Source organism: Gopherus evgoodei, chromosome 1 (assembly GCF_007399415.2).
Source record: "Gopherus evgoodei ecotype Sinaloan lineage chromosome 1, rGopEvg1_v1.p, whole genome shotgun sequence".
Lineage (NCBI taxonomy): Eukaryota > Metazoa > Chordata > Testudines > Testudinidae > Gopherus > Gopherus evgoodei.
The window spans coordinates 250,940,739-250,958,913 of record NC_044322.1 but is presented as its reverse complement, the minus strand read 5'-3'; the positions used below and the strand labels follow the sequence as shown (position 1 = coordinate 250,958,913).

At 41.6% G+C, this 18,175-nt stretch overlaps 1 protein-coding gene across 3 annotated transcripts in view; it reads left to right on the top strand.

Annotated features, from left to right (window-relative positions):
* Positions 1 to 18,175, top strand: part of IL17RA (interleukin 17 receptor A) — a 55,136-nt gene that overhangs the window by 22,721 nt on the left and 14,240 nt on the right. For all 3 annotated transcript variants that reach the window (XM_030542962.1, XM_030542956.1, XM_030542949.1), the window contains 4 exons: positions 10,250 to 10,274; positions 14,321 to 14,464; positions 16,532 to 16,656; positions 17,712 to 17,838. In XM_030542962.1, the coding sequence (XP_030398822.1) occupies positions 14,329 to 14,464; positions 16,532 to 16,656; positions 17,712 to 17,838 (388 nt within the window). In that variant the 5' untranslated portion in view covers positions 10,250 to 10,274; positions 14,321 to 14,328. The remainder of the gene's footprint in view (positions 1 to 10,249; positions 10,275 to 14,320; positions 14,465 to 16,531; positions 16,657 to 17,711; positions 17,839 to 18,175) is intronic.

Here is an 18,175-nt window from a genome sequence, read left to right as displayed (position 1 = left end):
GGGATCAGAGCATTCCTGTTGGTTAAAATTTTAACCCTTTCTTTGCTAAAAATTATGCTTTTTCCTCTACAATGTTGAAAGGGGTTTGTATGTAGCTACGAGAGGAGGGGAACCTGTAGTAGCTACTGATGATGTGAGAGGCGTCATGTTGTGTCACCTTTCTGTCATACAGATCTGTGGTCTATGGCAATTATTGGGGTCTAGCAAGGAGTAGCTAGATGTTTAGATGTCTAAGTTGGTCAAGTCTAGCTAGAGAGCAGAAAAGGAGAAGAAAATCATTGGTATTTTCCTGGAGGCCTGGTACAGATATGCTGTTGTTTCCTTGGTAGTATAGTTGTGGAACCAGCTTTCCAGAAATCTTCCCCCGGCTTCTTATTTCCCTGCCTGGGTTTATGGTTCAGTTTTGTGCTGTTTTCTCCTCTCCTGTCTTATAGTCAGGAAATCATTCTCAGACTCTCTGGCACATAAACTTTTCCTTTAAGGAGGCAAATACCTAGGAGTATGTGTGGTTATACAGGCTTAGGATGCTTAGGTACTGGAAGCATCTCAGCCTGACTAATTAATAACCTGAATTTTTGCCTGACTAGACACAACTTCTAATTTTTAAATGAGCCCAGCTATGTATAAACAAAAGCTTTTTGCCCAATAGTTGAAGAGACCAATATGGGGTAGGAAGAAGGGAACTCTGCACTGGGAAACAAGTCATTTGAAAGTCTGGAGGAGAGTGGAATGGAGACCTGCACTAAGTAGGAGGCATATCTACTGCTGTTTCTGCTTGTAGGATTTCATTCTGGTCCATGATCTAGTCCAGGGGTCGGCAACCTTTCAAAAGCAATGTGCCGAGTCTTCATTTATTCACTCTAATTTAAGGTTTTGTGTGCCAGTAATACATTTTAATGTCTTTCTTTCTCTAAGTCTATAATATATAACTAAACTATTGTTGTGTGTAAAGTAAATAAGGTTTTTTAAATGTTTAAGAAGCTTTATTTAAAATTAAATTAAAATGCAGAGCCCCCCGGACTGGTGGCCAGCACCCGGGCAGTGTGAGTGCCACTGAAAAGCAGCTTGTGTACCATCTTTGGCATGTGTGCCATAGGTTGCCTAGCCCTGATCTAGTCAGTATACCCTGGCATTATAAATAGACTATATATTATTGCAGGGATTACCCACTTTGTCTGGGGACTACAGAGACTTGTGAGTATCTACAGATGATCATTTAACCTATAGATGTGGTTGCTATAAAAAAAAATTACAGATGTCATGAAGAGGTCCAGCAAGAAAGCAAGCCCAACAGAAATCTTACTGAGTGCTCAAGATGGAGTTAATATTAAATATAATTTCAGTGGGAACAGACTTCTTTTTGTCACAATCCAGTTGATGTTGCTGGATGAACCTGAATACTGTTGCCAGTTCTGTATGGACAAAAAAAAGAATGATGTAGGGGAGATGTCTATGGATAATCTCTCCAAATGGCTTTGCCTAGAACAGTGGCTTTCAACCTTTCTAGATTACTGTACCCCTTTCAGGAGTCTGATTTGTCTTACGTACCCCCAAGTTTCACCTCACTTAAAAACTAGTTGCTTACAAAATCAGACATAAACATACAAAAGTGTCACAGCACACTATTATTGAAAGATTGCTTACTTTCTCATTTTTACCCTATAATTAGAAAATAAATCAATTGGAATATAAATATTATACTTACATTTTAGTGTATAATATATAGAGCAGTATAACCAAGTCATTGTCTGTATGAAATTTTAGTTTGTACTGACTTTGCCTAATGCTTTTTATGTAGCCAGTTGTAAACCTAGGCAAATATTTAGATGAGTTTATGTATCCCCGGAAGACCTCTGCGTGTGCCCAGGTGTATGCATACCCTTGGTTGAGAAACACTGGCCTAGAACATTTGGTTTTGGGGGAAGTGACTCTGATTAAATCTGCATTGTGATTCAGTTTTTAGAGAGGTAGTGTAGATTGAGAAACTGAGTTGCAACACTTCCTCTTCCTGCCTCAACTGGCATCTCCTTGCCATGATGAGTTAGCTGCTTCTTCGAGTAGTGTCCTATGAGTGTTCCACTCCAGTTGTGCTTGCGCCCCGGCGCCTTTGATCTGAGATTTCTCCTATCAATGTTCATTTGGCACATGCAGGCGGATGCGTGTGACTCAGCCTCATGGACCATAACATTGCCATATAATACTGCATGGGCTAACCATCCTCAGTTCCTTTTCAACTGCCCTCGCTTGAGAGACAGCCTTAGCTAGTTGTCCACATTGTTTTTCCTCAACTATGTTCTCTTAGCTTTTGTAGTGAGTGTATTATAATAGTTAGTATTAATAATAGTTGTATTAGTTTTTTTTAAACCAAAATAAGAATTCCATATATATAGCTTTTAGATAGTTTTCTCCCATTCTGCGGAGGTTTTGCCCTTTTCAAAGGTATGCCTGGTTCTCCTGGACTCAAGCATTGCCTGTTTGTGCCAGGAGGCAACCCCAGTGAGCAACAGACACTCCCACCGCATCTGTTGCCTTGGGGAATCAATCTCTGCCATTCGTAGACAAACCACCTCACCCTCCCTTTCTAGGAGACCGGAGCCTCAGGAAGAGACCTCTGAGGAACAGGAGGACAGGGCTGACGAGGAAGTTTCTCCAACTGCAAACATCTTGCCTTCATCCCCGGATGAAGCTGTCACGGCATCATTACCATTCCTGGCTGACTGTTTTAAGCAGTTTCACGAGCTCATCAAGAGGGTTATGGATTCTTTACAGATTCTCCTTGGGGAGACTAAAGAACCGCATCATAAGCTGCTCGACGTCCCTCATATAGCCTCCACTTCCTGCATTGCTTTGCCAGTCAACAAGACACTGCTGGATCCTGCAAAATTCCTTTTATATACTCCAGCCTCGATTCCTCCCATGTGCAAGAGGGCAGACAAAAAATATCAGTTCCCACTAAGGAGTCAGAATTTTTATTTTCTCATCCTTCTCCTAACTCTTTGATTGTCGAGGCTGTTAATGAATGTAGAAGGCAACACCACACACTAAGTCTATGCTTTATAGTAAAAACATAAGTATTATTCTTCAGCTACTTTACAGTTTGTAATCACCAACTACCAGGCCTAAATGGCAAAGTTCAACTACACAAATTATACCAAACTCATCTCCTTTATTGAACATCTGCCAACAGAACACAGACAGTGGTTCCAGACAATTCTTGCCGAAAACCAGCTCCTTGCCAGGACATCTCTGCAGACTTCTTTCAACATTGCTGATGCTCATTCAATTTCTGTGGCAGCAGTTATGAGGAGAGCATCCTGGCTTCAGTGCTCAAGATTCCCTAAGAAGGTCCAGAATACAATAGGAGACCTTCCTTTTGACCACACTAAGTTATTCACTGACAACATGGATGAATCTCTGCATACATAAAAAGATTTCGGGGCCACTTCACAATCTCGGGGGATCTACACACCTGCCCAGAAGAGAGAATTTAGTAGGTTCTGAGCAGTACAGAGGACCTATTCCACCCAGTTCCCAAGCTCACAGAGCTCTTACGAATGTTACCACAAGAGGCAGAGATTCCCCAGGAGGAAACCACCCAGCTCCTGGCCTTCAAACTTCACAACCTTCTACCTCAAAACATTAATTTTTGATGGGATGATCAAGGTCCTGAGCTGCCATCCTCTTTCTGATGAGCTGCAATGTTTCACCTGCCTTCCTCTTTTACTGTCTTTTTACTACTTCTGGCAGGCTTGGGAGCTCATTGCCCATGGACAAGTGGATTTTGGAGATCATTTCCACAGGGTACTCATCCTATTCAATTAGCTTCCATCCTCCCTCCACCTCACCACCTTCCCCATCCCTCTTCAGGGACACCTTCCACAAGGACCTGCTGTGGCAGGAAATTAAGACTCTTCTACACCTGCATGATACTATAGAACCATTTCCCACACAGCACAGAGGGGAGGGGTTTTATTCCAGGTATTTCCTGGTTCCAAAAAAAGAGCGGCAGTTCAAGACCCATTCTAGATTTAAGACTACTTAACACCTTTTGTGAAGGTACAAAAATTCAGAATGGTGACACTTGCAGCAATAATCCCGTCACTGGATCAAGGGGATTGGTTCTTGGCCCTTGACTTTCAGGACACACATATGCCAATTGCGATCCACCCATCCCACAAACAATTCCTACACTTTACAGTATGCCAGGACCATTTCCAGTACAGGGTGCTCCCTTTTGGCCTATCATCCATCCCAAGGATCTTTTCAAAGGACATGTCAGTAGTAGCGGCACACCTACACAGGAATAGAATTTTGGTGTTCCCTTGCATAGAAAATTGGCTTCTAAAAGGACACTCTTTGGAAGTAACTTTGTAGGCAATGTAGGAGTCCATAAAACTCTTCCTCAAACTGAGCCTGCAGTTGAACTTTCAGAAGTCCATCTTGACCCCTGTTCAAAAGCTGGAATTCATAAGGGCTTGTCTTGATTCAGTAGTAGCAAGTCTGCCTCCCAATGCACAGATTTCTGTGTCTATCCAACTTAGTTAATACAATTCAGATCAGCCTTCAAACTCTGATAAGGAACTGTCTTTAGCTACGGGGTGCATATGGTGGCTGGCACTTTCGCTAGAGATCACACTGACTGCTCATACAATGCCTTCCAGGTTGGTTCAGGATGAGCAGACACAGTTTAAACACACTGCTTTCTATACCCACTTCTGTAAAGGAATGTCTCATTGGTGGAAAGATCCCATAATGTGTGTGCTAAAAATCTTTAAACAGAGGATCTCTAGGTGGAGAATTGATTGTATTAATAGCTGCTACCAGTCTCATATTCTTGGAGCACCCACTGACATACGAGCTCACTCTGAGATCCATTTCCATCTCCACAGTCTTTCTTAAGAAAGTTCCTATAATTGAAATATGTAAAGCCACAACTTTACCATACTACTCTGTGCAGTAATTTGCAATTCTGCTTCCGATACTGTGTTTGGCTCAGCTGTACTTTTTTCCATACTGGACTGAAGCTCACTCCTCCTTAAAGGGGTAGTGCTCAGTAATCACCTAGAGTAGAGCACCCATAGAGATAGTACTTGAAGAAGAAGAAGAAGAAGAAGAAATGGTTATTCATCCCAGGCAGTAACTGTGATTCTTTGAGATGCATGTCCCTATGGCTGTTCTGCTACCTGCCCTCCTTCCCCTCTGCTTCAGAGTTCCCTGTCATGGGGCAGGCTTTGCAGTGGAGAAGGAACTGAGGATGGTTAGCCCACGCAGTGCTATATAACAATGCTAGGAGGCTGAGTAACACACATGCAGTACCCGTTTGGCCTGTGCTATGAAAAATCTCCAATTGAAGGTATAGGGGGTGCAAGCGCACCTAGAGTGGAGCCACATAAGGGGACACATCTCAAAGAACCACAGTTTCTGCACAGTGTGAGTAACCATTCCCTCTCTGCGAAGGCAGAACTCCTGGCTGCTGCTTCAAAATTCTCCACTCAAGAACCTGTTTCTTGTGGCACTATATTCCCTTTGAGCCTGCAGTTGTCAAATAATTCCCAGTGGGTGCCAAACCAAGAAATGTTGGAACAACAGCTGTGCTTCCAGGCACCCATGACTTATCCACTGATAAGAAAAACCAATAGTTAAATGAAAGCAGATGGCTTTGCCTTTTGTATAAATAACTTATCATCATTTATGCAAGGACTTTATTATGAAGTACAATTTGTAGTAATTACTGGTAATCTAAAATTGTCCAAGTACAGAATGATTCATTTAGGTGATTGGTTTTATCTAAAGGAGAGTAATTGTTTGTCAGACTTGTCTTTTTATATCTTGAATGTTTGTTTGTTTTTAAATTGAATTTTCATAATCTGTGGCCCATTACTTTCTTTGAATGTATTGATTAAAGGGACATTTTCAGGTAAAATAACATATTCTTGTGTCCTTAAATTCTGTTACTAACACTTAAGCTTTTGTGATAATTAAATTTGTTTCAACATGTATTATGTTCCTTGAATTGTGTTTCTCTCAGTAAAAATAGATTAGCTGGCTTTGCATTGGTTTACTCAATATCTAATCACTTTCTACTTCTCATTCACTGGGAAAGTACAACAGTTTCGGTTGCAGATGCTACATGGGAATGTTTCAATCCAAGCAAACTGTTCTCATTTGAAGATATAAAAGTGGTGAGAAAATGTCCCCACTTGTGTTTAGATGCTTTATTAACACTGATAGAATGTAAAAATCCAATTTAGAAATTGTCTAAACATAGAAGTTGCATCGATTTAACTTAATTGATGCAAGGGCACTCTTAAATTAGTTTGAGTGCAATGATTCAATATATCCACTTTAGCTGACTGACTAATTTTAGTGTGTTAGGAGCTTTAAAGATAGAGGCCTGGCCTGCCAAATATTTTTTTTCTCATTAATTTTAAACTTGAAGCTAAGTGTAATCTCAGTATAGCTTTGATCATGATGGTCCTTCTACCCACTGGAGGGCACAGTTAATCAGAGTTTCTAGTGGTGCCAGTGCTTAGGCCCCAGTTCAGTAAAGCTGAAGATGAGACACTGATTTCAGTGGGACTCTGGCACATGCTTAAGTGCTTGCAGAATCGGGGACCTTAATGCTGGAATCTAGTAATGTGGCTGGAAGTCTGGTTTCCCACCCAATAAGTTATTTGGGGACTAGAAGTAAGGGATCAAGGTAAGGTGGGAGCAGTGGTCATTCCCATTAATGAGCTGCTGGTTTGGGGAGGAGTTGATGATCTTCTTCAAGTGCTTGCTCATATCGATTCCAATTAGGTATGCGCACACTGCGTGCACGTTTGTCGGAAGATTTTTACCCTAGCAACACTCAGTGAGTCGGCTGGGGCGCCCCCTGGAGTGGCGCCATTATGGCACTGGATATATACCCCTGCCGACCCAACGGCCCTTCAGTTCCTTCTTACCACCCGTGACGGTCATTGGAACTGTGGAGCGCGGCTTTGCTGATCTCCACTTCCCTAGCTACTCATAGTTCTTTGCTGTTTATTGTGTGTATAGTTTGAGTTCTTGTAGTTATAGTTAGTATTAGTTAGTTAGTGTATATAGTTTAAGGGGGGATCGGGAATTAGCCCCTTTCTTCCACCCCGGTACGGGCACATGCCCAAGGCACCAGGATTCAAACTGCTTGGCTTGCCAAAAGCCGATGCCAATAGAGGATCCCCACGACTCCTGCCTCAAGTGCCTAGAGGAATCCCACCTTACCGATAAGTGCCGCATCTGCAAGTCGTTTAAACCAAGGACGAAGAAGGAGCGGGACTTTCGACTGAAACAGCTCTTCATAGAGTTGGCACTTAGTCCTGCAGCGTCAGTACCGAGCACCCAACAGACTGCTTCTGTAAGGAGTGCCCCTTCGGCCCCGGACTGCTCTGGTATTGAGAAGGAGCCCCGACACCGACCCTTACCAGCACCAACATCTGCTTGGCACTGCTACCTGTCCCCGAAGATGAGTATCTGAGCTTCGAGCCTTGACAGCGGACCCCCCCCCCCGTATACGGTATTTCATAAGGACAAGGTACAGCTGCGATCACACCCCTCCTTCCTCCCTAAGGTGGTGTCCGCCTTTCATGTCAGTCAAGACATCTTTCTCCCAGTCTTTTTCCCGAAGCCGCACCCATCGCTTTGGGAGCAACAGCTGCACACCCTAGACATTCGCAGGGCTCTCGCCTTTTATATCGAGAGAACAAAACCCTTTCGAAGGTCACCTCAGCTCTTTGTAGCTGTGGCAGGCCGGATGGGATGAGACCATTAGGTCTTTCAACGAATTTCATCTTGGGTAACATCCTGCATCCATACATGCTATGCTTTGGTTCACATTCCGGCTAGCCACTTCACTGCCCATTCTACTGGGGCTCAAGCTTCATCTGCTGCCTTCCTGGCCCATGTTCCCATCCAGGAAATATGTTGGGCAGCTACCTGGTCATTGATTCACACCTTTGCCTCACATTATGCATTGGTTCAACAGTCCAGAGATGATGCAGCATTTGACTCAGCAGTTTTGCATTCTGCAACATCTCACTCCGACCCCACCACCTAGGTGAGGCTTGGGAATCACCTAATTGGAATCGATATGAGCGAGCACTCGAAGAAGAAAAGACGGTTACTCACCTTTGTAACTGTTGTTCTTTGAGATGTTGCTCATATCCATTTCAAACCCGCCCTCCTTTCCCTCCATCGGAGTAGCCGGCAAGAAGGAACTGAAGGGCCGTTGGGTCGGCAGGGGTATATATCTGGCACCATAACGGCACCACTCCAAGGGGCGACCCAGCCAACTCACCGAGTGTTGCTAGGGTAAAAATCTTCCGACGAACGTGCACGCGGTGTGCGCACACCTAATTGGAATAGATATGAGCAACACATCATGAAGAACAACAGTTACAAAGGTGAGTAACCGTCTTTTTCTTCTCCCTCCCTCTCTTATTGAGTAACAGCTGGAGGCTCTGATTCTCTCTAAGGTAGGTGTTTTCCTACCTTAACTCTAATTCTGTGTTAGGAAGATAGTAGTGAGTATTGGCACTTTTAGTGAAATTCTTTTTGTTTTTCAAAACCTCAGTGTTGAACATAAGCTACTTGACAATGTCCCTTGTAAATGAAAATCATTCTTCACCAAGTTTATTTTAGCTCTCAGGTAAATCCCTACATAAGCCTCTGTGTAACTCAAATTTAGAATGGCCAGAGTAGTCGGACTCTACCTCCTCTTGGATTGGTACAACTTGAATGGCCTGCTGCATGCCACTAGAACAATATTTTCCAGATTTGTAATAAGTTTTCTGACATGATGACCTTTGATGTGACCTGAATTTTGTAGTAAATTGAGTACCTGTTCCTTAAGTACTTCTGTGATATTACTTATGGGCATGCAGATATGTTTACCTCCAAAATACTATTGTTAAAATTACATTTGTACCCTTTTGTACTTTATGGTGTACGTAACAAGGGCCTGGAAGAGGCTTTTAATTTTTCTTTTTACCTAAAAACATCTATAATGTCAAACCTGGTTTTCCCTGGTTTGCTGAAGGATTTTTTTTGAGCTTTAGGTATTTGTGAGTTCTCCCACACTAATTGTAGAGGGACTGTTGAAAATTCAGCAAAGACTAGAATTTTGCAGCAAGTTCTTTCTGTAAAAGCACACTTTTTTTTTTATAATGAAGCCAGAAATTATGGGGGAGCCTATAAATCATATGGAAACAACAAATTGCTTTGTCTTCACTAGGATTTTTACCTCATGTTTGCTAACTCTCAGGTTAAGAATGCACCAGTTTCCTAGTGAGGACAAGACCATAGTTTTCCAAGGTAGACCAGACGTGGAAAAAGAAGCAGAATCACATTCCCTCTGCCTTTTTATTTCTTTTCAGGCCATCTTGATTCTTCATAAAGTATAAAAGAGCAGTAACTCATTTCCCCCCCGTTTGTAGTTCAGCTTTAAAACTGGTTCTCAAGAGGATAAAAACACTCTCCTTTTAGAGGACTGGTACTGATTAAAGATGCTAAAACACTTCGTGCCTTGGTTCAGAAGAGCATCATAGAAATTAAAGGTGGTAAACAACTGTTAGCTCATGCAGTCCATCTCCCTTGAGACAATGCTGGATTGTTCTCTACGGTTGCTCTCCAGTGATTTGTCCAATCCAGTTTTAAAGTGACCATAATTATTTCTATTCTATTCTGTTCTAGCACCTGTGGACCTCAAACACAGAAGAGGGCTTCTTTGTATTAGGCACTATTTGAACAAATACCACAGTGACAGGTTCTGCCCCAGAGAGCTCAAAGTGTAGGTCAAAATGATCTCAGAAGTCGCAGATGGCTGCCAGCATGACCAGTGCTAGACAGTAATAATTTGTAGCCATCATGGCAAAGACAGGTCTATCTGATTCAAGCAATGGGACTTTCACCATCTCTCTTGCGAGACTTTTCTACAATCTAACTGGACTTCATTTTAGGCAGCTTTTCCTGATGTTCAACCTGAATTTTCTTTTAATTTCATCCCATTACTCCTAGCAATAATGTCACCCTAAATACTCCAGTGCTTGTAGATAGTTATCATGCCTACCCCTGAGCTGTAATTTAGCCAAGCTATATGTTACTGTTTCCTGGTAAGTCAGTTTTTCCAGGCCATATTTGTTGCTCTTCTTTGTGCCCCTCTGTCACCAGATCAGGATAAATAAATGAGAAAACAACTTCTAATCTCAGAATAATTTTCTTGTTTTCTCCACAGGATCTAAACTGCCTGGTAAGAAATAGTAAGTCAGTTTTTCTTCTTTCTGGTATATTCCCTCCTCTCTCTTTTTTATAACTGAAATCAGATGGTGAGTGCCTCTGTTTAAGCCACTGAGAGGTGGCAAAGTTAAGCATTATCCTGTTAATGAGAATTATGAGCTATTCTCTGCTGCCTAATCAAAAACCAGCCCTTTCCAACAGGCAAATAGCTCAGGTCTCTTTTCAGACTTCTTTCAGGCCAGAGTTCTTGAAAAGAGCAAATCCATAATTATTTAGCTTCTGTTCAAAACTGTCAATAAAAAAAAATTACAGTAAGATTTTAGGGTAAGTTTGTTGTGTGTAATACATATCCATCCCACACTCTGCTCACTAAGGCAGCAGGTAAAATTAGACGTAAAATTATTGCTGCTAAAGAACAATAAAACAAGGAAAATTGATAGAAGTGACTAAATTAGCAGGCATGATCTTCAGCAAATTGATACAAAAAGCAAACAAAAATAATATAGGTTCATTACTAGATAGATACATTAAAATTATCAGGAATGCTGCAGAAAAGACAGAAGTGTTGAATAGCCATATTCTCTACTTGGGAAGAAACTGGGTGTTGTATTTGTGTCTTACAGTGGAAAATTAAATACTTCCTATTCCAACATTAACTAGGAAGGATATTAAACAACTTCCAAAGTTAAACATCTTTTAATCTGCGGGACTGAATAACATACACTAACAGTTTTTAAAGAATTGGCTAAGCAGCTCTCTGAGCCATTAAGTGAACTGAATATTTAATTCACTGAGTGTTTAAGAAATCTGGAAGTACAGTACTGGGGAAGTGCCAGAGGAAAAAGCTAATGAGCCAGTATTTAAAAAGGGGTAAAAGGGATGCTCTGGATAGGCCAGTTTGCTTAACATCTTTCCTGGGCAAAAGCATGGAAAGGCTGATGGGGGATGGGTATTTACTTTACAATAAGTAAAGAATTAAAGGCTGGTAGTATAATTCATTCCAATTTACATGGTTTTATGGAAAATAGGCCTGGTCAAACTCGATACTGTTTTTGAAGGCGTTATTAGTTTGATTGACAAAGGTAACTGACATAATATACGCAAAAAGAACAGGAGTACTTGTGGCACCTTAGAGACTAACAAATTTATTTGAGCATAAGCTTTCGCAGATGCTGTAGCCCATGAAAGCTTGTGCTGAAATAAATTTGTTAGTCTCTGAGGTGCCACAAGTGCTCCTGTTCTTTTTGCAGATACAGACTAACACGGTTGCTACTCTGAAACCTGACATAATATACTTAGACTTGTGTAAGGCATTGTCTTAATATCTCATGATATTTAAAAATTAGCATTATATGAAATTGATATGATACACAGCTAGATTCTTAAATCCATTAACTAACTGTTAGATCTGCAAAAGTAATTGTAAATGGGGACTCATCATCCACAGGGTGTTTCTGGTATGCTCTCATAAGGATCATTCTTGACCCAATGCTGTTCAATACTTTAATTATCATAGAATATCAGGGTTGGAAGGGACCTCAGGAAGTCATCTAGTCCAACTCCCTGCTCAAAGCAGGACCAATCCCCAGACAGATTTTTGCCCCAGATCCCTAAATGGCCCCCTCAAGGATTGAACTCACAACCCTGGGTTTAGCAGGTCAATGCTCAAACCACTGAGGTATCCCTCCCCAGACGATCTGGAAGAAGATGTAAAATCATTGCTTGTAAAGTTTGCAAATGACATACTGATGAAAGTCACCACCTAATGTGAGCTCCCAGTGCAATGTGGTAACTACAAGAGCAAATGAAATCCTTGTTTGTATAAAATGGGGACTGTTGAGTAGAAATAGGGAGTTATTTCCAGTATATATAGCATCAGTGAAACTGTTTCAGGACTTCAGAAAGGATGTTGACAAACCAGAAGGGTTCAGAAAAGAGCCACAAGAATGATTCAACATTTAAAAAACCTGCCTTACCATGAAAGACTAAATAAACTCAGTCTGTCTGGGTTTTTGTCTGAGAAAGTTGAGAGAACCTGATCAGTGTAGAAGTTCCTAAATGGGAACAAGATTGCTGATGGTAGATTCATAATTGTTTGTTTCTAAAGACCAGAGGGTACTATTAAACCATCTAGTCTGACCTCCTATATGACACAGGCCATGGAATTTAATCCAGTTACTCCTGGATTAAGATCAATAATTTGTATTTGATTAAAGTATATCTTCGAGAGAGAAATCCAGTCCTGATTTTAAGACTTCATGAGATGGATAATTTATTGTTTCCCATGGTATTTTGTTCCAATAGTTAATTACTCTCTCTGATAATATTGTGTGCCTTTATCTTCTGCAATAGAGAGCCCTTAAGTGCCTGGTGGTGCCTTCCTGTGAAGGTACTTAATGAAGTCGCTTTTTGATCTTCTTTTAGATATGCTAAACAAATAGAGCTCACTGTAGGCATTTTTCCTGCCCTCAGATATTTTTATGGATCTTGTCTGCATCCTTTCCAATTTTTAACACCTTTTTTTTTTTAAATGTGGACACCAGAATTAGCTGCAGTATTTCCATATCAATCTCACCAATGCCATATACAGACATAAAATCACTTCCCTGCTTACTCCTCCTCTGTTTATATCTCCAGGGATTGTATTAGCCCTTTTTGCTACAGCATCACATTGGGAGCTCTTGTTTGTCTACTGTAACTCCTAAATCCTTTTGAGAATCACTGTTTTCTGGAATACAGTCCCTCATTCTGTAGGTATGATATTTGATATATGATGTATTTGTTGTTGTTAGATGTATGACCTTATGATTGGCTGTATTAAAATATATTTTACTGAATTGGGTCCTGTTTATAAAGTGATTCAGGTCCCTGTGTATGATTATTCTGGTTACTTCATTATATACTTTTCTGCCAGTCTTCCACAAATTTTATTAGCAATGTTTTTTATGTTTACTTCCAGATCATTGATAAAAATACCAAACAGCATTGGGCCTAGCACAGATTCCCGCAGAACTCCACTAGAAACACCCCCTTTCAACGATGATTCCCCATTGACGACAGCTTTTTGAGCTCTGTCTGTCAGCTACTACTTAATTCACTCAATGTGTAGTTTGATACTGTATAGTGCTATTTTTAATCAGAATGTTGTGTGGTAGTAAGTTAGGTATTTAACATCTATGCAGTTACCTTTATTAATCAAACTTATAATCTCATCATAAAATGAAATCAGGTTTGACATGATTTTTTTTCCATAAAGCCATGTTGGTTATATTCCCATCCAGAGGGCTCATTAAGTTAGCAAAACGTAAGCGCCAATGACTGAAAGCTGAAGCTGTCATACTCAGACTAGAAATAAGGCAGAATTTTTTAACAATTAGAGTGAGTAACCATTGGAACAAATTGCCATAGGGATATGGTGGATTCTTCATCAAGTTGAAGTTTTTAAATCAAGATTAGACTTCTTTTTAAAACATATGAACTAGCTCAACAAGAAATTATGGACTTGATGTAGGAATTACTGAGCAAAATTCTATGGCCTGTTTTGACCAGGAGATCAGACTGGGTGATCATAATGTTCCCTTTTTTGCCTTAAAAATGTACAAAGAAAAATATTTTCCCCGGAAGATTAATCAAGAGTATAGTATTCATAGTTCATATAACATGGCTGGATCTACCTGCTCTCAGAACATGGCTTTCCACTACAAGGACTATGAAAGAAAATGTCAGTGACCTTGCCAGCAGGGTTTACTGGTTTTCAACCTGTGGTCTGTGGAGCTGCAGACTGTCTAAGGGGTCTGCGAAAGATTGTTATTACCATACAACAGTAGTTTTCAACCTGTGGTTCACAGGCACCTGGGGGTCCACAGACCTCTTTGGGTCCACAGACTAAGGTTTCCAAAGGGGTCCATGTCTCCACTTGAATTTTTTTAGGGGTCCACAAGTGAAAAAATATTGAAGACCACTGCACTAGAGGAGGGCATAGTTGCATGCACTTGTGCAGGTCTTATGTCATCCAGCAGTGAGCCATGGTGGAAGTAAGCTTAAGAAATATCTTTGTTTTGACTGACAGGTACCTGCATGGACCAAAGCTGGTTACAGGTTTCCACATGGACTCCCTCTGCTCCAAGCGTTCTTGATGTCCACCCTGACATTTTCCATGATGAGGGAAAACTGCTCCCTGTGCTGCGGATAGAATGGAAGGTGGCTACTGATGGTAAGTGATCGCTTAACATAGACATGGAAGGGGAGGAGCTTAGAGAGATTATAGAATCTCTGAAAGAGAGTGATGGGACTGTAGTGTTTGCGGTCATTCACTGGTTCAGCTGTGGAAGTTGAGCTTTGAGATGAGTTTTGGACAGCTTGTCTACTGGGTCAAAGGACATGAAATGAGTAAAAGTGCAATTCTCCTTCCCTCATTGCTTAGTCTTCAACAGAGATCAAATGCTGCTGTTAGAATGGAAGGGCAGCACTTAATGTGGAAAAATAAAGCCCAATAGTGGTGCTTAACTTTACCAAGATGAGGGTGAGCTCCCAGTGCAGTCGGTGTCAGATAAAGACCCGCAGTCCAAAGCCCTAAACTGGGATCACTATAGTCTGATTTTTTTTAAACAGGTTTATATTTCATAGATACTTTGAAAATCTCAACTACAGTACTGAGTGAGGTTTACTCTAAACTGATCCTGAATATGCAGATGGAGCTTACAAACTAGGTTTACAAATGTGCACAGACTGATGGCAAGAGGAACTAGCTAGAAAACATTTCATTTACTAGAAACTAAGAATTGTTCAAGGGTTGAAGGACTCATAATAGTAAAAAGACATGTCTACAAAATCAAAAGTTGGTGAAGGCCTAATGGGAAGGAGAAGTGAGGGAAGAGTAGACTTATATTTACTCTGCCTGGACCAACTCCTAACCTATACTATTCATAGCTTTATATTCCTCCTTGTACTATGAATAGTACAGGTTAGGAGTCGGTCCAGGCAGAATAAATGTCACTTTTGTGCAGCTGTCTTGAATCCAGTGCAAGTTTCTTCCATTTGGGATAATCAGATCCAGTTCTTATAATCCAGACTTCCTACATGCATGTGTGTCTTGGTTCTCACCAGAGGCTTTCTCCAGCTTTCTCCCATCACTCTTCAAACATAGTTGATTTTCACAGACTTGGGAAATCCCCTTTGCACACACTAGTCAGCCTAAACTGACCATTGCTGGAGTCAGAATGAACAATACTAGATGTCTGCTGAGTCAAGTGATGCACTCCAGAGTTGTCTGAGCACTGGTCTAACCACATTTTTGTACCACTATAACTACATCAGTTTATCAGAGGGGTAGCCGTGTTAGTCTGTATCCACAAAAACAAAACAAACATTTTTCTTACATCAGTTTAAAAATAGATATAGGTAGAGGGTTGTACCATTTCAGTTTGGATGCAGGTATAAATGTGCTCATACTAGTATAATTTATTTCTGTACATTTACAGAAATAAGCTATTCTAATACAAGTACCTTTTATAACTGCGTCCCCACTAGAGGGTGGTACTGCTTTAACTATGCTTGTTTCTAAAATGATGTCAAGTATCAGAGGGGTAGCCGTATTAGTCTGGATCTGTAAAAGCAGCAAAGAGTCCTGTGGCACCTTATAGACTAACAGACGTATTGGAGCATGAGCTTTCGTGGTGAATATGCATCCGACGAAGTGGGTATTTGCTCACGAAAGCTCATGCTCCAATACGTCTGTTAGTGTATAAGGTGCCACAGGACTCTTTGCTGTTTCTAAAATGATAGTTATAATGGTACAAAAACTGAGTATACCCGCCCTGAGATGCAAGGCTGGAGGATGAGGGGGACTGGTTATAGCACTGAGATTCTCTGAGGTGAAGTTGGAGGGTTGGATTTATTTATTAGACGTACTTTCTGCTGCCTGCAGGAAGCTGCATAATGAATAAAATGGGACTTCTCAGACTCTTGATATCATGACCCCCACACTCACCTACTTGCAGCCAGTCTCCTTAAGATCCCACTCCAGAATCTTTGATGCCATTTCCCATGGCACTTCATTTAAGTGCCCCACAAACTGATGCAGCAGTTTATGGGCTGTTCTTGTCATGTGAAGGTAGCTGACGGCAAGGGACTTAGTAAATCAGATGGGATAAAGTGAATGGGAGTGGACCTGTGACATGCCGGCATGCTGGCAATCTCTGGGGGTAGGGTGAGGTAAAATCTTTAGATTTGGAATTGCTAGAACAAAACTTTAACCTCTCCCCCCTTTCCCCTCCCTCAGCAAGCATTCAGTATCTCCGGGGAGTGGAACTGGCTGTGCTACAAGTGAACAATAATCAACAAATCTGTGCCCAGTTTGACTTTCAGAACAATCTGCCACTTCAGGTCCGTCCGGATGGAGGCCGGGTGAGTAAAGAGGGCTCTGACAAACGGTTTTCTAACCCACAGCTTTGTTTCCTGTTCACTCAGTCAATTAGCAAAGCTTCTCCATGAATAGCACAGAATGCTTAAACAGGAAGGATGGCCTTGTGATTAAGGCAGTGAACTTGGGACTCAGGAAGTCTGGATTCAATTTCCAGCTCTGCCCTTGACTTCCTGTGTGACCCTGGGCAAATCAGGTATTCTGTGCCTCAGTTCCCTATCTGTAAAATGGGGACAATTTCACTGCTCCCTTTTCCCACCACTTCTGTCCTTTAGATTGTACCTACCCTCCTGGGCAACTGGGACTATGTATTACTAAGGGCTGGGGCCGTGGCTCCCAGCGCTGGTCTACTGTCTACACTGGCAATTTATAGCACTAAAACTTGCTGCACTCAAGGGGATGTTTTTTCACACCCCTGAGCGAGAAGGTTGCAGCGCTGTAAATTGCCAGTGTAGACAAGCCTAAGCGTGCTGTGGAGAAAAACTCTGTCCTACAGGAGCATAGTGACCTTCTCCAGAATTTTGACATCTTCACTGATGTAAAGAGCATTGTGGGTAATGATATAGAAGTGAGAAACACCAAGGCAGAGCAACTGGCTATCCATATGAATACATACACTTACAGAGCACTGCAGAATTTATTCTGGCTTGCACAATTTCACTCATACAAATTGTACTGAAGGGGATACATACTTTTTTCCCTTAATCTGCCCTTGATTACTAATCTCTCTTCAAACATAACTGAAATCTGTCCAGACAATTAAGTGATTTCTGGGTTGTGATTCTCGCATTTCAGCCCAGAGTTTCCATATAGTGATTTAGACCTCCCCCAAAAGTAGCCTTACCCTTCCCATTCTGAACAGGCACATGGAGATGGAGCCAGGGGAATTCTGGACAGGTTTAATTAGCTTGGAGTCCATGTCTCACCCTAGCTGCCAAAAGAGGTGAAGAATGGGGGGACAGAACAGGATCAGCTATTAATTTCAGTGCCTTGACAGGACATTGTCTGATAAAGACTCTATCCTCATCCTCTGTTTCAGTGGAACTTCACCTTCAACCGCTTTGAGGTGGAGCCTGGCCAGATGTACCAAGTGACTGTCCATCATCTGCCCAAACTGGGCACCAGTGGAGACCACAACTGCAAATCCACATCTTACACAGTGCCTGGTAAGGGGTCCTCTGATGCCTTTTATTAAGCCTTCGGCTGGAAATATCGGTTTGCCAGTTCTGAGAATAGGCCTGTTTCTAAGCCAGACCAGATCAAACAAACTGGAATATGACTCATGAACAAGCATAGTTAGGGAGCTGGATTGCTGGTAGAATTGTCAGACCTGCTCTCTTCTCCTACTTCAAAAAGTAAATGTTCAGTCCACGCTTTAACAGTGCTACTGTGGTTCCTCCGCAAAGTATGTACACAAGGTCCTGTGCTGCACGACACCATGCCCTTCACATCTAGGCTTTCAGAAGTCTATGTAGTTAGTGTCCCATACCCTAAAAATATACA